At 37.7% G+C, this 22207-nt stretch overlaps 1 protein-coding gene across 3 annotated transcripts in view; it reads left to right on the top strand.

Moving 5' to 3' along the window:
* UVRAG (UV radiation resistance associated) overlaps positions 1-22207 on the top strand; it is a 295641-nt gene that overhangs the window by 49221 nt on the left and 224213 nt on the right. For 2 of the 3 annotated variants that reach the window (XM_026518125.4, XM_057317030.1), the window contains exons 4-5: positions 2229-2390; positions 10564-10638. In XM_026518125.4, coding sequence (XP_026373910.2) covers positions 2229-2390; positions 10564-10638 — 237 coding nt within the window. The remainder of the gene's footprint in view (positions 1-2228; positions 2391-10563; positions 10639-22207) is intronic. The other variant, XM_057317031.1, reaches the window with a different exon arrangement.

Raw genomic sequence — 22207 nt, 5'->3', positions numbered from 1 at the left:
AAAGCTAGGCCTCTTGCACCGAACAGTTAGCCAAGTTGTGAATGTAAAGGAAAAGTTCTTGAAGGAAATTGAAAGTGCTACTCCAGTGAGCACAAAATGGTAAGAAAGCAAAACAACCTTATTCTGATGTGGAGAAAATTTGAGAGGTCTGGATAAAAGATCAAATGAGGGGCGCCTGGGTGGCACAGCAGTTAAGCGTCTGCCTTCGGCTCAGGGCGTGATCCTGGCGTTCTGGGATCGAGCCCCACGTCAGGCTCTACCGCTATGAGCCTGCTTCTTCCTCTCCCACTCCCCCTGCTTGTGTTCCCTCTCTCGCTGGCTGTCTCACTCTCTGTCGAATAAATAAATAAAATCTTAAAAAAAAAAAAAAGATCAAATGAGCTACAACATTCCCTTAAACCAAAGCCTTAATCCAGAGCAAGGCCCTAACTCTCTTCAATTACTTGAAGGCTGGGAGGCATGAGGAAGCTGCAGAAGAAAAGCTGAAGTTAGCAGAGGTTGGTTCATGAGGTTTAAGGAAAGAAGCATGTTCATGAGATTTAAGTGCAAGGTGAGGCAGCAAGTACTGATGGAGAATCTTCAGCAAGTTATTCCGAAGACCTGGTGAAGAGAATTAATAGAGGTGGCTACACTAAACAACAGATTTTCAGTGTAGCCGAAACAGCCTTCTTATTGGAAAAAGGTGCCTTCTAGGACTTCACAGCTAGAGAAGTCGATGCCTGGCTTCACAGCTTCAAAAGCTAATGCTGCTGGTGACTAAGTTGAAGCCAATGTCATTCACCATTTTGAAAATCCTAGGGCCCTTAAAAGTTGTGCTTAATCTACTGTGCCTGTGCTCTGTAAACGCAGCAAGAAAGCCCTGAATGGCAGCACATTTGTTTACAGCATGATTTCATGAATATTTTAAGCCCACTGTTGAGATCTGCTCAGAAGAAGATTCCTTTCAAGATATTACTGCTCATTGACAACGCACCTGGTCACCCAAGAGTTCTGATAGAGATGTACAATGCAATTAATGTTTTTGTACCTGCTGACCCAACATCCATTCTGTAGCCCAAAGGGATCAAGGAGTCATTTCAAGTTTCTAGTCTTACTATTTAAGAAACACATTTTGTAAGGCTGTAGCTGCTGTGGATAGTGATTCCTCTGCCGAATCTGGGCAAAGTCAATTGAAAACTTTCCAGAAAGGATTCACTATTCTAGATGCCATTAAGAACATTCGTGATTCATGGGAAGAGGTCAAAATATCAATATTAACAGGAGTTTGGAAGAAGCTGATTCCAACCCTAATAGATGACTGTGATGGGGTCAAGACTTGAGTGGAGGGAGTAACTGCAGATGTGGTGAAAATAGAAAGAGAACAAGAATGAGAAGTGGAGCCTGATGACGTGACTGAACTGCTGTTGTCTCATGAGAAAACTTGAACGGAGGAGCAGTTACTTCTCATGCATGGGCAATGAAAGTGGTTTCTTGAGAAGGAACAGGAATCTACTCCTGGTGAAGATGCCATGAAGATGGTTGAAATGACAACAGAGCATTTAGTATATTACGGAAACTTGGTTGATAAAGCAGTGGCAGGTGAGAGGATTGATTGTATTTTTGAAAGAGGTTTTACTGTGAGTAAAATACTGTCAAACAGCATCACGTGCTACAGAGAAATCGTTCATGAAAGGGAGAGTCAATCAATCAATGCAGCAAATTTCAAGGTAGTCTTATTTTAAGAAATTGCCATAGCCACCCCAGCCTTCAGCAACCACCACCCCGCTCAGTCAGCAGCCATCGACACTGAGGCAAGATCCTCCACCAGCACAAAGATGATGACTCACTGAGAGCTCAGATGATGGTTACATTTTTAAGCAATAAAGTATTTTTTAATTAAGGTATGTACATATTTTTAAAGACATGATGCTATTGTACACCTAATAGACGGTGGTATAGTGTAAACATAACTTTTATATGCATTGAGAAACCAAAAGATTCATTCGACTTGATTTAGTGCGGTACTTGCTTTATTGTGGTGGTCTGGAACCAAACTTGCAATTATCTCTGAGGTATGCTTGTGCCATTATCACCCCCATTGTGTTAATTAGATGTCTTCCTGGTTTATTTAAGTCTGCAACTTGATATATTTTTGAGGTCTTTTGGTTTTCAAAACCAAAATGATTTATAATCTAATTGAAATAACTGTAAACAAATTAGAGTCTTCATGCTTTCCTTTCCATCAACAGAATCCAACATGGCGGAGTCTCGATTTTGGAATAATGCCAGACCGTCTTGATACATCTGTGTCTTGTTTTGTGGTGAAGATATGGGGTGGAAAGGAGGACATCTACCAGCTTTTGATTGAATGGAAAGTCTGTTTGGATGGGCTGAAATACTTGGGTCAGCAGGTAATTTTTAGACTGTAGCTTTGAGTATTTGTCTTCTCTAAACCTACCCAACCTTTCTGCATATTCTTTAGATTCTACATTTCCTATTATAGATAACTTTTATGATTGGCTACTTAATTATAGAAGTTTTGAGTCATTGCCAAGTTTAAAAAATAATTTTTAACTGAAGAAACTTATGAGGAAGCACCCTAAGCCTGTTAATTTAAGAGGAATTTTTTTTTTTTTTGTAAGAAAGAATATGCTTTCCCATAGCATTCTGCTTCTTCTGTTTTATTGGATCTAAAAATTAAGTTGCAAATAAGGAACATACTATTAAACACTTCTCTTATGACCAGTAAAGTTGGATTATTTCAGGAAGAAGGAGAGCTACTATTTATTTTTAATTTATTTTTAATTAATTTTTTTTTTGAGAGCTACTGTTTATGGAGCACGGGCTGACAAATGCCTGGCTTGCATACTATTACCAAGCTCCTATGAGTGACGTAGCTTTAGGATTATAGCACTCTTCTAGCTGAGCTGAGAAGTAGCTCCATAATCCCTTTGGACACAGTGTTCTGGGATGCAATTAGCAACATATTAGAATTGCTGTTGATATGAAACCTATTTACCATCCCTAGACATAGGTTATTATACTTAGTATTTATTTATTTATTTATTTATTTATTTATTTATTTATTTATTTATTTTAAAGATTTTATTTATTTATTTGACAGAGAGAGACAGCCAGTGAGAGAGGGAACACAAGCAGAGGGAATGGGAGAGGAAGAAGCAGGCTCCCAGCAGAGCAGGGAGCCCGATGCAGGGCTCAATCCCAGGACCCTGGGATCACGCCCTGGGCCAAAGGCAGACGCTTAACAACTGAGCCACCCAGGTGCCCCATAAACTTAGTATTTATAACAGCCTTGTGAAAGTTGGTATTAGTGCCCTTATTTTCCAGATGGGAAAATTGAACCGCAGAGTTTAAGTAACTACTCAAGATCACACTGCTAGGTGGAGCTAAGATTTAAATCTAGGCCTGGCTGACTTACAGTATCATTCTTTGTGCTGGACCATACTGATATATACATGTAGTCCCTGTTTACCATTTACCTACCATGGAATAAATGCTGTGTCTATTTGTGATACCTGTGGGATACTGTTAAAGGTAACTCCAAAATGTTAGTCATATATGTGAATATTCTTGGTGTTTCTTAATACTTATTCAATATAGACTTTCTGGTATATTTCTTTTATTTATTTATTATTATTATTATTATTATTATTATTATTATATTTAGAGAGAGAGAGCATGTAGGTGAACAGGGGTGGGGGGTTGAAGGGCCAGAGGGTAGAGGGGGAGAGGGAGAGAGAGAAAGGGAGAGAGAGAGAGAATCTTAAGCAGGCTCCACACCCAGTGCAGAGCTCGACATAGAGCTCGATGTCATGACCCTGAGAAAATGACCTGAGATGAAATTGAGAGTCGGACACTTAACCAACTGAGCCACCCAGGCACCCCTGCTTTATTTCTTTCAAAGAAACAATTTAATTCTACGTATTTTTTTCAGATTAAAAAAACCGTTCTGTCCTCATTTTGCTTACCATATACTTTACTTTGTGTCTTCCTATAGTGACCAGAACAATGCATGTAATAGATACTTTCCATAACTAAATTCTAACTGCTGTAGATTCTTAATCTTTTTTGTTTTTATATTTTTCCTTCTGTTTTAGGACTGGTCTCAATGAAAATTTATAAAATAATGACTTTTGGCCTAGGGCCTTTCTCCTCTCTTTCAGTATGAGATACTTGTTGCCTTTTGGCTGGCCAGCCAGAGTCCTGCACTGAGGTGGATACTTTTTTTGTCTTCCCACATACCGTAGTTGGCTCTCTGTGGATAGACTATGGGTATTGAGCTCTTATCTTTCTTCTGAAAGTATCTAAATTTTAATGGTGAATGATGCTTCTTAACATTAGAGTTGTATGGCTGTAGTCTGGTCGGGGAGTTTTTGACCGAAGAAAATGGCCTTCATGGTTTTCAACATATTCCTTAGGTAGTGATTTCCTTGAAATACCCAACTGTAGTATGTCAAACCTGCCCTGATGTCAGAGAGTCAGCTTTCGGGTGTCTTCTTACAAAGCTGGTTGTGTCGGTATAACGGAGAACAAGAGAAAGAGAAAACGTGTGTTTTAAGCCAATTAGAAACTAATTGTAGACTGTCAAAACTCACCTACAAAATAGATATAACAAGTAACATACTACTAGGAAATTAGATAAAATAAAATTACAAATTTTCAGAGGAAAGCAAGATTAAGATATATCAGGAGAATAGCCAGAATTACTTAGGTTCATTGATTGATCATCTGTTTTCTACCAGGCATTATTCTTACTGTTAAGGATCCAGAGAAGGATAAGACAAGATCCTTAGACTTGGTAAACTGATGATTGGTGAATATCTGCATAGACCTGCATAGTATCATACTGTTTTGATTACTATAGCTTTGTAATGTAATTTGGAAGAGTATATGAAAGAGGTGTTTAGACAAGTCTGGATAGAGTCAGGGAGGGCTGACTTTTGAATGAAACTTTTTTTTACATCAGGTTTGTTGAGGTATAATGTATATACAATGAAATTCACGCTTTTAAGGTATGTGGTTCAGTGAGTCTGACAAAGGTATAAAGTCTGGTAACCACCACAATGAATAATGCTGCTGTGAATATTTAAATATAGGTCTTTATGTTGACATACGTTGTCATTTCTCTTGAGTAAATACGTAGGAATGGAATTTTTGGGTCTAGTGGTAGGTGTATGTTGAAATTTATAAGAAGCTGCCAAGTTGTTTTCCATTCTGGTGGGTTTTAGCCATTCTGATGGATTTGAAGTGGTATCTTGTTGTGATTTTATTTTTTAAATTTTAATTACCTGGTGTTCATCACAACAAGTGCACTCCTAATCCACATCACCTATTCACCCATCCCTCACCAACCTCCCCTCTGGTAACCACCAATTTTTTCTCTGTAGCTAAGAGTCTGTTTCTTGGTTTGTCTCTCTCTCTTTTTCCTCCCCTTTGCTTGTTTGTTTCATTTCTTAAATTCTACTTATGAGTGAAATCATATGGTATTTATCTTTTTCTGATTGATTTATTTCATTTAGCATTATACTGTCTAGCTCTATCCATTTCATTGCAAGTGGCAAGATTTCATTCTTTCTTATGGCTGAGTGATATTTCCGTGTGTGTGTGTGTGTGTGTGTATGTATAGTGTGTGTGTGTATATATATGTATAGTGTGTGTACACATGTTCTTTATCCATTCATCAGTCGATGGACACTTGGGCTGCTTCCGTATCTTGGCTGTTGTGAATAAAGCTGCTTTAAACATAGGAGTGCATGTAAATACATAGGGGTGTATTTGAATTAGTGTTTTTGTATTATTTGGATAAATACTTAATAGTGTAATTGCTGGACATAGGGTAGTTCTATTTTTAACTTTTTGAGAAAATTTGATACTGTTTTCCACAGTGGCTACCCTAGTTGGCATTCCCACGAACAGTGCACAAGTGTTTCTTTTTCTCCACATCCTTGCCAACACCTGTTGTTTCTTGTGTTCTTGATTTTAGCCTGAGAATTGTGATATCTCATTGTAGTTTTGATTTGCATTTCCCTGATGGTAAATGATGATGAGCATCTTTTCATGTGTCTGTTGGCCACCTGGATGTCTTCTTTGGAGAAATATCTGTTCATGTCTTTTGCCCATTTTTAAAATTGGATTATTTGCTTTTTGGGTATTGAGTTTTATAAATTCTTATATATTTTGGATACTAACCCTTTATTGGACGTGTCATTTGCAAATACCTTCTCCCATTCAGAGAAGTTGCCCTTTAGTTTTGTTGATTGTTTCCTTGGCTGTGCATAAGCTTTTTATTTTGACATAGTCCCAATAGTTTATTTTGGCTTCTGTTTCTTTGTCTCAGGGGACCTATCTAAAAAAAAGTTGGTGTCGCCAATGTCAGAGAAATTACTGCCTGTGCTCTTTTCTAGGATTTTTATGGTTTCAGGTCTCACATTTAGGTCTTTAATCCATTTTGAATTTATTTTTGTGTATGGTGTAGGAAAGTCCAGTTTCATTCTCCGTATGTGGCTCTCCAATTTTCCCAACACCATTTGTTGAAGAGACTGTCTTCTTCCCATTGGATAGCCTTCCCTGCTTTGTCGAAGATTAATGGACCCTAGAATTGTGGCTTTATTTCTGGATATTCTATTCTGTTCCATTGATCTGTGTGTCTGTTTTGTGCCAGTACCATACTGTTTTGATTACTGCAGCTTTGTAATATAACTTTAAGTCTGGGATTGTGATGCCTCCAGATTTGCTTTTCTTTTTCAAGATTGCTTTAGCTATTCAGGATCTTTTGTGGTTCCATATAAATTTTGGGGTTGTTTGTTCTATTTCTGTGGAAAATGCTATTGGTATTTTGACAGGGATTTCATTAAATATGTGGATTGCTTTGAGTAGTAAAGACATTTTAACAATATTTGTTCTTCCAATCCATGAGCTTGGAATTTGGAATGTCTTTCCATTTCTTTGTGTTGTCTTCAATTTCTTTCATCAGTGTTTTATAGTTTTCAGAGTACAGGTCTTTCACCTCTTTGGTTAGACTTATTCCTAGATATCTTATTATTTTGTAAATGGGATTTTTAAAATTATTTTTAAAAAAGATTTTATTTATTTATTTGATAGAAAGAGGGAAGGAGGGAGGGAGAGAACAAGCAGGGGGAGGGGAGAGGGAGAGGAAGAAGCAGACTGCTGATGCAGGGCTCTGTCCCAGGACCCCGGGATCATGACCTGAGATGAAGGCAGATGCTTAACTGACTGAGTCACCCAGGTGCCCCTGGGATTGTTTTCTTAATTTTTCTTTCTGCTGTTTCATTATGGGTATATAGAATCTTGTGATTTTAATTTAAATTTATCTAGTGATGAAGTCATGTTGAGTGGTAAAAAAAAATGTTTATTTGTCATCATTCTCTCTCTTGCCCCTTTTTTGGTAAAGTGTTTATTAGATCTTTTGCCCAGTTTTTATTTGGCTGTTTGAATTCTCATTATTGAGTTGTAAAATTTCTGTATGTATTCTGGTTATGAGTCAGTTCTTTATAAGATAGTATTTTCTGAGTATTTTTTGCCAGTTTGCGGCTTGTCCTTTTTTTTTTTTTTTTTTTAAATGTTTTGTTTATTTATTTGACAGAGAGAGAGAGAGAGCATACAAACAGGCAGAGCGGCCAGCTCGGGATGCTGGGATCGTGACCTAAGCCGAAGGCAGATGCTTAACTAACTGAGCCACCCAGGCGCCCCTTGTCCTTTCATTTCTTTAAGTGTCATTTAAGTAACAGAAGTTTATAAGTGTTAAAGTCCACTGTATTGGTTTTTTTCTTTTATGTTTCATACTTTTTGTGTCTTATCTAAGACATCTTTGCCTAATCCAGGGTCATGAAGATTTTCTCCTGTGGGGTTTTTCCTTTAGAAGTTTCATAGTATTAGGTTTTACTTTTATGTCTGCGTTCATTGTGGATTAACTTTTATTTAAAGTGTAAGGTTCATTGTTTTGCAGATGGATGAACATTTGTTCCTGTACTCTGTTGTAAGAACTGTTATTTCTCCATTGAATTACCTTGTTATCTTTGTTGAAAATCAGTTGTTTAAAATAATTTGTGTGGGTCTGTTTCTGGACTCTATTCTATTTCATTGTTCTACATGTCCGTCTTTATGCCAATACCACATTATCTTGAATACCGTAGCTTTATACATCATGAATTCAGTTAATATGAGTCCTCCAACTTTGATCTTTTTTTCAGAATTGTTCTGGCTATTTTAGATCTTTTGCCTTTACATATACACTTTAGAATTAATTTGTCAATTCTACAAAAATCTGAGAAAATTTGGGGAGAATTGACATCTTAATAATATTGAATGTTTCAATCTATGGACATGGTATAGCTCTCCATTTGTGAAGATCTTTGATTTCACCCATCAGTGTTTTGTAGTTTTAAGCATACAGGTCTTTCACATATTTTGGTTAGATTTGTACCTGTGGATTCCATGTTTTTTTATGCTAGTTTAAATGCTATTCATTTAAAAAACATTCCCATTTCCAATTGTTCTTGCTAATATATAGAAACATTTCTGTATTGAGAATGTATTCTGTGACCTTGCTAAACTCATTTATTAGATCTAGTATTTTTGGTAGTTCCTTTTGAAGATTGCTATGTAGGCAGTCATGTCTGTGAACACATGGTTTAATTTCTTCCTTTCTAATGAATATGTCTTTTTCTCTTTTTCATATCATTTCATTGGTAAGACCTCAGGACAATGTTGAGCAGAAGTGAGTAGAGTGGGCATCCTTGTTTTGTTACTGATGTGTTAAAGTATTCAGTCTTTCATTATTTATTAAGTATAATATTAGCTGTAAATTTTGTAGACACTTTATCGGGGTCAGGAAATTTCCTTTCATAATTTATTATGTTTGCTAGTATTTTATTAAGGCTTCTTTCATCTGTGTCCATGGGAGATATTGGTCTGTACTTTTCTTGCATTGTCCTTGTCCGGTTTAAATGAGAGTAATGCTGGTCTTGTAAAATGAATTGGGAAGCCTTTACTCTTCTCTTTTCTGGAGGAATTTGTGTAAAGTTGGTATTATTTATTCTGTAGATGTTTGGCAGAATCCTTCAGTGAACCCATCTGGGTGTTAAGATTTCCCTGTGGGAAAGTTTGAATGTATGACTTCTGTTACTTTATTAGATATGGGGCTATTTAGGTTATCTGTGTCTTCTTACGTGAGCTTTGATAGTTTGTCTTCCAAAGACTTTGTCATTTTCACCTAAGATTTCAAATCTATTAGTGTAAACGTTTCCACAATATTACTATATCCTTGTAACGTATATAGGCTATATAATGATCCTTTCCTCTTTCATTCTTGCTATCGGTAATTTCTGTCTCCTCTCTTTCTTCTCTTGGTCACTCTGCTTAGAGATTTATCTATTTTCTTAGGTTTTCAAATAACTAGTGTTTGGTTTCATTGATTATTGTTATTGCTTTCAGTTTCATTGATTTCTGATTTTATCCATATAATTTTCTTTCTTTTGCTTGCTTTGGGTTTACTGTGTTCTTCTTTACTAGTAAGGTAGGATTTTTGCATTACTGTTTTGAGACTTCTCTTTTCTAAAGTAAGCATCTACTAAATTTTCCTCTAAGCCTTGCTTTAACTGTGACTCACAAACTTTGATGTTGAATTTTCATTTTTATTCAATTCAAGACATTTTCTAATTTCCCTTTTATTTCTTCTTGATCCATTGGTTATTTAGAGGTAGAGTGTTTAATTTTCAAACGTTTGTGGATTTTGCAGGTATCCTTCTTTTGTTGATTTCTATTTGAATTCTTTTGAGTTTAGAGTAAATAGTTTGTATGATTTCAATCCTTTCAGCTTTTTTGAGGTATATTTTATGGCCTAGAATATAGAATCTCTTTTTTGATGAATGTTTCCTATACATGTGATGTTTATTCTGTTGTTGTTGAATGGAATGTTTTGCAGATGTCAGTCAGGTTAAATTGATTGATAATCTTGAGTGAAATTTGGGTGATATGTTGGATTTAGCCAGACGAGATGGGGGTAGGCACAGAAGTATGATATAACGGAGCATAATCTGATTCATTCATTTTTCCTTGAGGAAACTAGAGTCCAGAGTGATGATGCAACTTAGATATTATTATTTTTAAACTGTCTTCCTGAAAATGGAAAGTAATATTAATCTTTTGTGTTTTTTTCTAGGACTTGATAGTTTTTAAAGCACTCTTACAGACTAATTGGATTATGTTTTCTTTGAGATCAGAGAATGTATAGTATGTTTCTGGATCCCTTGTAGTTCAGAAATAGCCCTTCTGTAGCGATCTGAAGAAGTATTTGTGGAAAATGTATGTGAATGATTGTGCCTGTTATCTCGTGTGATGATTTTGTGAGCCCTTTGACTAAACCAGGAAGCACTCAATTGATTACCTGGTCTTAGGATAAATGATATGTTTTCTGCTGGCTTGTTAGTTTAGTCAGCCTGTTTCTCAGCATTGAAGTAGGTCCTGTTGTAACTGTCATGCCCTAATCATAATAGAACTTAATGGAAGGAGAAGAACTGATAGTGTGTTTTTCTCTTCTCTTAGATTCATGCCCGCAACCAAAATGAAATAATTTTTGGGCTGAATGATGGCTACTATGGTGCTCCATTTGAACATAAGGTAAGAGGATTTTCCTAATGCTGTTTAGTGTAGCTGTGCCGTGACATGTAGTGTAAAAAGCTCTGTGCAAATAGAATCTTGTTTTAAGTATCACTGTGTGTTTATTTAGTGTGGCTTAAGGTGAATGTTTTTTAGAGTGAAGACTTGATTTGTAACCACCCCAATTTCTCTTTTCTAAATCCAGATTATTAATTTTCCTGAGAGAAAATCTGGGCTTTTTGCTCTTAATGTATGTAATTCTTTGGAGGGTCAAAACAGATTGTGTAAGACTGATGAATCACAGATCTGTAACCCTGAAACAAATAATACATTATATGCTAATTAAAAAAATAGAAAAAAAAACGGAATGGTGAATTTTGGTTAAGTGCTGTACAATTTTATTAAATATTTCAGATGCCTTTTGCACTTTGAGTAAATTTAAGAAACTGTGAGTCAGGTGACATTATAGTCAGTGCTATCTCTGTATCTACAGGCAATTAGAGAAAGGAAAGGGAAGCGAATTCATATTTACCAAGTACCTACTATCTGTGTTACTATGCCAGGTGATTCATGTTCTTTATCCCACTTAATGCTAGCCACAAGCCAATGAGGTGAGTTTTCTATATTGCTTGCTCTTAGTGATCACATTGCTTCATAATTCTTGGTTGTGTGAAATGCTATTGCTAGAATGCTCCATTCATTCAACAGCTAATTATTGAGTACCTGCTGTTTATCAGCCATTGTGCCCTCTCTGTAAATGCTAAAGGTACGTTGGTGAGCAAATGGATATTTTCCAGCAGGAGTGTGTGGAAGAGACAAGCATGGAGGAATATATATAAACACAAATGGTGGTAATGCTGTAAGAGCATGTAGTGAGGCCATTACCTATAGTCTAGGGACTCAAGAAAGACCTTTCTGAGAATTAGACTTTTAAGGCTACAATCCAGAGGATGAGTGGAAGTGGACCAAGTGCAGGGAGTGGGGGCTGATGGGGAGAGTGGTCTAGCAGAGGAGGTTGGCACGTTCGAAGCACGTGAAGTGGAAAGGCACGTGGTGGGTTTTAGGAACTAAAGGAAGGTCAGAGTATTGAGGAAGAGTGATACCAGATGAGGCTGGACAGGAAGGCAGGGATCACATCAAATAGATCCTTTTAAAGGATTTTATCCTAAGAGCAATGGATTGTGTTCAAGGATTTTTAGCATGGCAGAGATATAATCTGATTTGTATTTTAACAATTTCACTATGTCCGTAGTAAAGACTGATTGTAAAAGAGGCAAGAATATGTGCGGAAAGACAGAAAGGAGGATCATGTAGTATATTAGGTAAGAGATGCTGATACTTTGGAACAGGGTTTGGCAGAGTAGAGAGAAGGTGGATTTAGGAAAGTTTTAGGAGGTAAAAATCATTAGGACCTGGTATGCTTCGAATTTAGGGTATAAGGAAAAAGAAGGTGTTAAGGATGACTTCTGGGTTTCTGGCTTGGGTAATGTAATGGGATGGATAAATGTTCCAGGCACTGGGAGAACTAAGGGACACTGAAAAAAGACCAGGTTTGGTGGAGGCAGAGATTGAGGGTTGATATTTGATCATATGGTCTTTGAGATGCCTTCAAGATACCCATGTGCAGGTGGAGTTCAGAGGAGAGAAGTGGGTTAGAGATATAAATGTGGGGCCAATGGCACATAGTCACTGAAATGATGAATTCAGGCTAGGGATAGGATATACAGTGAGGAAAAAGGGGGTTTAATAACCAAGCCTTGAGTACTTCCACTTTTAAGGGCCAAATAGCGGTGGAGGCATTGGAAAGGTTGACTGAGAAGGATTGATGAGAGATGTATAAGGAAAAGAGTGTGGAGTCTCATAGGATCTCAGAGGCCAAAGAAAAAGATTTTTGCTTTGGTTTGGTTTTGGCTTTTAAGGGGTGGGAGTGGTCAAATAAGATGAAGACTGAAAATTGCCCATTGGATTTGGCAAAATGGAAGGTAGTTTAGGTGACTGCATCAAATTCAATTCAAGCTCTGATAAACATTTTAAAAAAATTCGTTTTAAAGCCCTTATATTCTGAGTTCCTAAAGTTTATCAACACTCTGTATACCTTTGACATAAGACATACCATTTTATAACTCTTTTTTTTCCGTTGTTGTATAGATCCTCTAATCTGTGAGCTTCTCGAGGACAGATTTGTATATATAATTTTGAATTCCCAGTAGCTATCACAGTTCTTGAGACATGGTATTTGCTTAGTAAAAGTGTTTGATTTAATAAGAGAATTATGGGACTGCTGCTGTTTTTGTTTCCAGTGTCCCATTTATAGGGTTAACCATCCTGACCCTGTTGAGGGATTTAGTTCCTCTTGCAGCTGGTAACTAGCCCACCATCTAGCACAGTGTCTGGTACACAGTAATAATATTAAAGCGAATATTTATTGAACATTACTGTGTATCAAACACTTTTAAGAGCTTTATATCTGTTATTCTATTTAATCTCCCTAGGAATTGGGTAGTCAGATGCTATTAGTAATTGAGATTTTGGATAGCCAATGACTAATACTCCTTTCTTCTTCCCCTGAGTTTGGAACAAGTTTAGAAATAAGACAGGTGATAAATGGAGATCGGAATGTTGGCTTTATTACTAATAAAATTAATTGGCAAATGTGGCTTAAATTCTACAACTGAAAGAGCTGGATATACTTCCTCCCAAATTGAACCTTCCCCAAAAACCAGCAAAACAAGCAAAACAGGGATCTTCCCCTTACAGGGACAAAGACTAATCGCCCAAGCCAAAAGCCGAATTCATGTGTGCTGTAGCCAGGTTGTTCTTGACTGGGAGGGAACCTGGAAAGAACCGAGGCCATGCTCTGTTTCATCTCCCAAGCTCAGCAGTCAGATATGTCCTCTGCCTGTCCTGGAGAGGAATGAATGAAGGACACAGAGAAACTGGAAATGTTCTTTTTAGGACCTGGGAAATAGAGTGGGACATTTTTTTTTTTTAAGATTTTTATTTATTTATTTGACAGAGAGAGAGCACAAGCCAGGAGAGTGGCAGGCAGAGGCGGGGGAGAAGCAGGCTCCCTGCTGAGCAGAGAGCCTAATGTGGGGCTCGAGGAGTGGGACATCTTTTGCCTGTGTGGAAACATGAGTGCAGAGTGTTCCCCCTGATGATGATGATGATGATGATGATAATGATGATGATGATGATGATGATAATAATATTGACAATAATAATAATAGCTGATGTTCAGTGAGTTAATAATAATGCCAAGTACTGTTCTAAGTGCTTTACATAATTTACCTCATTTAAACCTCACAATTGTCTTTTTATAGAAGAGGAAGCCTGCACACAGAAGTTAAGTAACTTTCTCATGATTACAGAGCTCCTAAGTAGCAGAGCTGGGATTCAAGACCAAATGGTCAATAAAAGTTTATTGAATATATATTATTGTAATAAGTGGTATATTTTAGTCTATAGTCCTTCAGTTAGTGAGTTTTACAAATTTATAAGTCCAGCCTTACCTTTCCCCTGTACCAGTTTTCAGATGAACATCTGACATATGTTTGAGCCTTAAAAAGTGTGAGTTTTCCTTTTTAAAGAAAGCCATAAACAATGTTTCCAGTCAAGATGTCCTTGCAAGTGCACACTTTTGAGACCCTCCACTGCACCAAACAAAAAGCAATGATTGGTTTAAAAACAAACACCCCAAAGCCCAAAAAACAAAAACAAAACGAAAAAACCCTAGTGATTGGTGAAATCAGCGAAATTTAAAGAGACATACTTTGCTAAATCAAACTAAAAGCAAGAAAATTAAACCTATCTGGAACAGAAATGGAGTAGGTAGGACTCTCCCTATTACGGAAAGAGACTGAAAAAAAGACATCTTAGAGAAACTGCAGATGCTTAACGTTAATTTTAAAAGGAGAAATCTTAAAAATGAGTGGAGAGAAAGGAGATATTTCCTACAAATTAGACTGACAGCAGACTTTGCAAAAGTAACAGTTGATGCAAGGAGAAATAATCCTCAGAGTGCGATTAACTATTAAATGTATAATTCTATTTCTAGTAAACCTTCAGTCAAGAGCAAGGGGGAAAGAGGAACAATTGTAAAGACACACAGATTGAGAATTTACTGTCCACAGACCCTTTATCTACACTGAATAGTGGAGGTAGAGAAGTGATCCCAAAGGGAAGATGTGGGAGGTAAAAGCAGGTTACAGCAAGACACATAAAAATGGGTACAACGTTAGTGAGTGCAGTTAACTACTGACAGCAAACTAACATGCAAACAAACACTTAATATGTAATAAGTTATATGTTTTAAGGTAAAAACAAACTAGACCATTGCTATTCAAAGTATAGTTTGTGGACCAGAGCTAGTCTAAGAACTGTCACTAGTCTGTGGTGAGCCAAGTATAAAAAGTGAGAGTAAATGTTTCAAAACTTTTATGGCAATTTGACATTATTGTGCCTTTTTATTGTATTTTACAAAAGTATCAATTCGCAGTGGATTGAAGGAAAAGCAACTGGTCCTTGGCCACAGAGCGTTTGAGAAGCACTGCTCTAGACAACAATAATGAGGTGAGGGAGGGTGTGTAAAGAGTCAAGACTCATTGACTCACTGATCTGTTTGGGAGGAGGATAGAAAACGACTTCAGAATTTGTTAGAAAAATTTGTGGTCAAGCGTGCATGTTAAAAGTGTGAGGGTATCTAGTAGAGATCAGAAACCAGAGGAAAAAAAAATATAAAATATACATATATATATATATGTATATATATTTTTTATTATGATATGTTAGTCACCATACAGTACATCCTTAGTTTTTGATGTAGTGTTCCATGATTCATTGTTTGCGCATAACACCCAGTGCTCCATGCAATACATGCCCTCCTTAATACCCACCACCGGGCTAGCCCATCCCCCCATCCCCCTCCCCTCTAAAACCCTCAGTTTGTTTCCCGGAGTCTGTCGTCTCTCATGGTTCATCTCCCTCCCTGTTCCCCCCGCTTTCATTTTTCCCTTCCTTCTGCTAATGAGAGAATATATATTTTTAAGTAGCAGAGGAAAAAAAGGGTTAGGTTTAACCTTAGGGTTAGACTTAGACTTTGTCGACTAATAGGAGGGAGGAAAGACAACAAATGGTAAACAAAAACATGTAGTAGAGTGGTAGAAATAAGTCCAAATGTATTTGTAATGACAGTAATTGCAAGCAGGTATCATGTCTGTGTTGGGCGTATTTCATAAAGGATTTTATAAAATGCTAAAGTAACAAGGCTTTGAGAACAGGATTGTGTTTTAAGAATGTATGTACACTAAGAGTTGTGGGGCGATATGGAAGCACATTTTAAAGCAGCTTTATAAATAGTGACTAGAATTTTTGTTGCCCAGTTCTTAGGCATTCTCCTTGTTTTACATTAATTGTAACCAGAAACACTGTTACTATTACTGCTGGTGACTATGTTGCTGTTAACCGTTCCTCTGTCCATGTTACTTAAAGTGCCTTCAGCCACTGTGGGTCGAAAAGCTGAAATTACTTATTTGCTCAGAACTCTTACATCTTTGTTCATCTGCTTCTTGAAAAGCTTTACTCGTGTCTGTCGAGTTTTTAGGAACCTGGTCTATCTTCAACTACGTAGGACAGTGGACAAGTAGTTCAGTCTCGCTACCAGGAGTGTGTTTGGAAACTACTTAACACATTAGAAAATCTTTGACTAAAATATGCTGTGGGTTTGAATCCTTTGTTCAGCAACCTCTGCTAACATTATTAGGGAGTGATACGTTCTTGTTAACTTTATGTAGTAAGACTGCATTTATTTGGCATATGAACATGCAACTCTTAGCTTTTCAGCAGCAATGCAGATGAAGAGATGATTGAATAAATGATGAAAATCTTCTGTCTGTATTTGCAAAAGTGATTTTCTTCCATCAATAAATATCAAGTACCTACCATGTGCCCATTATTAAACTAAGTAGTTTGGGATACAACAGTATTAGATGCAGATTCACAAACATTTATTTCTTTAGGTGAGATAAAACACGATACGTTCCAGAAGAGCTCCAGTTTACAAATGGATTTAGTTTGAAAAATTGTTTTTGGTGTCCGTTATTTGGGTCTTGCGGATAGCATAGGTGAGTTATAGCAGAACTTTAAATAATCTGAAGAGCGCCTTAGGAAGAGCTGCTCTTTTTAACGTTTGGAGACTATGGAGAACCAGAGAGGAACACTGGTGTGGCTCGAAGTTGGGAGTGGATGAAGGTTGGTGAATAAAGCTAGATGTCCGGGAGGAATGTTTTCTAGGTGGATTGAACCTCTAGAATGGCGTTTGGGGGAGCATGAGGAGTGAGAGGCTCTTGGGCCAGCTCCTTGTCCAGTAAGCTGGAAACCTTTCAGATCTCAGTTTAGGGGTTTTACCTTTTATATAGATATGTAAGACTGTCTTTGCCTGAATTGCCTTTCGTCAGCTACTCTTTTTTTTTTTTTTTTTTTTTTTTTTTTTTTTTGCTACTCTTGTTTTTGGGAGGATGCTAACAGCTTACCTGGGTGAGTGTATACTCCTGGTAGTTACGAACACAGGTTTTGGAGTCAGATTGATGTGAGTTTAATTCCAGGCACTTCTGCAACTTACCCATGAGAGAGATCTTGGGCAAATTAAGTCATCTCTGAGTTTCTCTCCTCTTACACGGAGAACAATTTCTATCTCATCTTAAGTTGTTTGGGGATGAAAAGTGATAATGTACAGTGTAAGCCTGGCACGTGAATGGAGTTCAGTAGTAAACGGAAACTACTCACTAGGCTCTAAACCCTGTGATAAAGGGATTACCTCTCTAATCCTACGGCGTTATTGTATCCCTTGCACCGTACCTGGCATATGGTATAGTAGGTGCTCCATAGAAGTTTGTTAATGAATGATGTCATAGCAATAATTGAGAATAAAAGTCTTGAGGGGATGGTATTATTTCTCTCTCCTACCCTACTTCAACCCTAGCCCCAACTTCTGGAGTTTTATTTTTAAAGATTTTATTTATTCATTTGAGAGAGAGCAAGTGAGAGCATGAGTGGGGTAGGGAGGGTCAGAGGGAGAGGGAGAAGCAGACTCCCCACTGAGCAGGGAAACTGACCCGGGGCTCCATCCGAGGACCCTGGACAATGACCTGAATTGAAGGTAGAGCCTTAACCGACTGAGCCAGCCAGGTGCCTCTCTGGAGTTTTGGGGGATACATATAATTCGTACTGCCGTAATAACTCTACTATGGTTTTGACAAAGTGCAAAAAGCATTAGATTGTTAAGAATTTCTTTCTCAGGGGCGCCTGGGTGGCTCAGTCGTTAAGCGTCTGCCTTCGGCTCAGGGCGTGATCCTGGCGTTCTGGGATCGAGTCCCACATCGGGCTCCTCCACTGGAAGCCTGCTTCTTTCTCTCCCATTCCCCCTGCTTGTGTTCCCTCTCTCGCTGGCTGTCTCTATCTCTGTTAAATAAATAAATAAAATCTTAAAAAAAAAAAAAAAAAGAATTTCTTTCTCAGGCTAAAAGTATAGAAGCAATATCTTCAGAGTCCAGTAGATGGCAATGCTTTCTCACTCTAATGGAAAAAAAAAATGAGTAGGAGTAGAATCCAGTAAAAGGATCAAATCTTTTTGGAATGAAATTCTCAGGAGACTGAAATAGCAATTTGGTGATTAATTTCACAAACACAGTCACATAACTTGATCATTTCAAGTACATAGTCAAGCCTAGATTAAATATTTAGGGACAATACCAAGTTTCAGAGTCTGTTTTGAGAGCCTGTACAAATGAAAATTCCTTATTTTATATTTTTCAAGACATGATACTTTTGAAAAGTAAAAAATCTGAATTCTAATCCTATTTAAGGTATTTCCATTTAGTTAACTTTGTAGAACTGAGAAATTAGAAAGATGGTTATTTCCTCTTATTAGTCAAGTGAATGGACACTAACTTGTTTCCAGAGCACGTCCCACACAATACACAAGCTGAACATTCAGAGGTAAGGATTAAATGTCCCAAGTAGCCTACGTTTTAACAATAGGGAAAGGGATATGGTATAATGTTGTCCAGGTCTTTCAGTATATCATCAAGTAAAAGTTGGAAAATCATAAAAATAGACCATTCCTACATATATTCTATTCAGCTTTCCTTGTGCCCCCCCCTCCCGTTATGAAATATAAGAAACAAAGACAATGAATGTTCAGGGGTTGTTTCTAATAGCTGCGTGCTTTGTTATAAAACATTTAGGTATCTGAGCTCAGTTTAAATCCAGGGTAAAACTTTGTTTTTGAATGATTTGAGCTGGTGTGATATCCTAGTAACAGGGTCATTTACACCAGTTAGGTATAGAGCTTTTGAAAGCTACCATTGCCAGTTTTCATTTACTGAGTACCTACTATATGTCAGACAATATACTAGCTATTTCACTTGTTTTTATTTAATCTTGTGTAACAACTCCATGAGGTGGTTATTATCCTCATTTTATAGGTAAAGTACCCTAGAAGAAAACGTTAAACTACTAACCCAAAGTTACATAGCTGGGGGGTAGCAGAACCATGACTTAAACCAGGTCTCCTTTATTCAGAGGGATTTTCTTTTAAACACTATGCTACGTGCCATCTCTACGTTTCTTCCCACTTCATATAGGCTGTTCAAAGTACCAGGTCTCTGTGTTTATGTTTAAGCAGAGATCTCCTCTGTGTGTGTTGTGAGAATCAAATGAGAGGGTACATGGGAAAGTGCTTTGAATGGTATGAAGTGCATTATTGTGCAGACTCTGTGTATGTATTATTGTAGAGTAGGCATGCAATGCCCGTGAGGCCAGCAACCCACTGAAGTCTATAGCGGTTCCACGTATTAGTCACTATATTTGGCTTCTCTTGAGTCCTTTTTTCTCTCTTTCCTTCTTTCTCTTGGATCAAATTAACTTCTGACAGATGTTTGGAAAATCATCTTATCCTGTAATTCATATTTATAAATCCTGCTGCTGCAGTGTGGTCCCCATTCTCCCTCTTCATTGAAGCCAGAAAATAATCTGGGAAAATGCCACGTTTCCTGTTACGAATTTGGAGGATCTTGTCTCCTTAGCACAATTTTTGAGCTTTTCAGAATTTTAATACTGGAAAATTCAAAGCCAGGCATGGTTCTTTGTATAGATGTTTTAGATTCTTGAAAAGTAAACAGAAACAGAGCTCCAGACTTATCCTCACTAGAGGATTCAGAGTTTAAAATTTTGAAAAACTTGTTTTTGCTGTTCTTTCTTGGATTTGTAGTGAGGGCATGCTTGACCTTTGATCCCGCCTCTGATAGTCGAGTTTGGTTTAAATTGTTCTCCAAAGCTGGGAGTCCTTCCTACCCTCTCTCTCTCTCTCCACTAATGCTCATTAGCGTGATACCACTGCTGCCTTCTCTTCTCCTCTCACATGTATAGGATTTTGTGTACGTGTCTTTTCTCGTCTTTGGGCGTAAGCTCCTTTGCACTGAAGTTGTGTCTGACTCACTTCTGTGAGTCTCAGGATTTAGCATAAACTTTGCTTTGTAAATATTTTTCCACGAGCAAACTCAGTCTATTAGGATCACATGGTTCCTGTCTCTACTCTAAAATATACTTTTAGGTTACGTTCGTAGGGGCACCTCCAGTCTCTTGTCGTGGAGTAGCATTGAGGGCATTTAAGTCCACTTTATACTTGCACAGTGTGACTCTGATTCTGATGCTTTTTTGAGGGTATTTTAAAACACTAAAATGTGAACAAGGATTTCTTTACCCCGTAGAATTTAAAAGAAGGAATCGATTTTTGTTTCAGGATCTGTATACCTTTGCCTAACAGTACTATTCTTATTTCTCATTTGCTTCTCACTATTTTGAGGGAGAGGAGAACTTCCTCTGTGGTCTCAAACCTTAGACCAAATCTGGGGGAATACATATATTTAGTTTTGGTTTAGTGTCTCAGAAGAGGTCTTGCCTTTCCTCCTCAAAAGCTTAGCTTCTGGGCTTCCTCAGAGCTCATAGGTAGAAGGTACCCAAGGTTTGATGGTGCTTGACAGAGATTCTTGCCCAATTTTTTTCAGTTTAAACTTGGCTGGCAATTAAAAGTGTATTAAGGTCCAAATGAACACATACACATAGGAACACAGGCTGTCTGTTGATTTATCAGGTGGCTATTTTAAGAAAAGTTGTACAAATAAATACTATATTTTAAAATGGATACTGATTGCATCTGAAAATATGCTCAAGTAGTAGAGAGCCATTGTTTTTCCCCTTGCCAGTCATAATTTCTTATTCTACCTAAGTAAGTAGAAAAAAGACTCTTTGCAAAGCTCACTTAATAGTTTTATAAATAACATCTAGAATGCTGTCAGTTCTGCTGAGGAAAGCTTTTGGCGGAGCCTCTAAGCTTTTGTCCTCAGGCTTCCACTTGGGCCTTTTGTCTTCTCCTGAGCACGTTGTGTTTGCCTTCAGATCCCTCCCAAGTCTACCTCTCCTGTCTGTATTTGCATATATCCAGACTTGCTTCAGTTTGCTTGGATGTTTCAGAGACATGCTCACTCTACAAGTCCTCAGTTCCCCTCCCATCTTGAAAAACTTCCTCCTGCTGTGTTCCTTAGTTTAGCGAATGGTACTGCTCTCCATGTACTGTCTCAAGTCAGAACCGGGGAGTCAGCCTGGACCCCTCCCTCTTTTTTGAATGACTGCTTGATGGTGTCTGCTAAATATCTCCTTCGGTCCTGCTTCTTGGAGTATAGCCAGATTTATCTTTCTAAAATGCTGGTCATGTCCCTCTTTAATTTGAATCATTTCAGAGTAATTACTGGCTTGTAAGGTCTTACTGTGTGATCTGGTTCCTGATTTCTAAGCACCCCACCCATAGCTTAGATCTCATTTCCATAGAAAGGCTTTCTGTGATATACCCCTAAATCTGGTTTGGATACCCCTCTTATATGCTCCCGTGGCAGCTTCATTTTCCTCATCACTGACCCTTATCTTTTTATATTCTGATTGTCCATTCGCTCATCTCTCTTACTAGACTGTAAGGGCAGGGACAGTGTTTGTCTTCATTACTAATTTATTAGACTTAAGGGCAGGGGCAGTGTCTGTCTTCATTACTAATTTATTCCTCGTGCTTAGCGCTGTGCCTGGCATACAGTAGTAATACATTAATGAGTGAAGCTTCTGTAGCAGCAGATCATTAAACATTCTAATGGGATACATAATGGGATAGCTGGCTATCATCATCTGTATGGCTTGTTACTCAAAATTCTAGATCTCTAGGTTTAAATAGTTTCTGGCCCTTTCTGCATAGACACCAGTCATTTGCAAATTATTATACTTTAAATGGAACTCTTTATTTTTCTCTCTGGGCTTTCTTTCCTTTCTAGTTTCCCACATCTTCCTTAACCATTTCCCCATTTATTTGAGCCCCAAGTATTGCAGTTAGATTTGATTGATTTCTTTCTTTTATCTACTCTATACAGTCGGCCACTAGACTCTTTTGAGGCCTTTGAAGTAACAACTATCCATGGCGACTTGTCCATCTCCGTTGCCCTGCATGATCCAAGCTCAGACCGGCACCCCCGTAAGGCTGGATTAGTTTTCT

Source organism: Ursus arctos, unplaced genomic scaffold, assembly GCF_023065955.2.
Source record: "Ursus arctos isolate Adak ecotype North America unplaced genomic scaffold, UrsArc2.0 scaffold_22, whole genome shotgun sequence".
Taxonomy (NCBI): Eukaryota; Metazoa; Chordata; class Mammalia; order Carnivora; family Ursidae; genus Ursus; species Ursus arctos.
The sequence above is the reverse complement of the archived record's forward strand: the minus strand, read 5'-3'. Positions and strand labels throughout refer to the sequence as shown.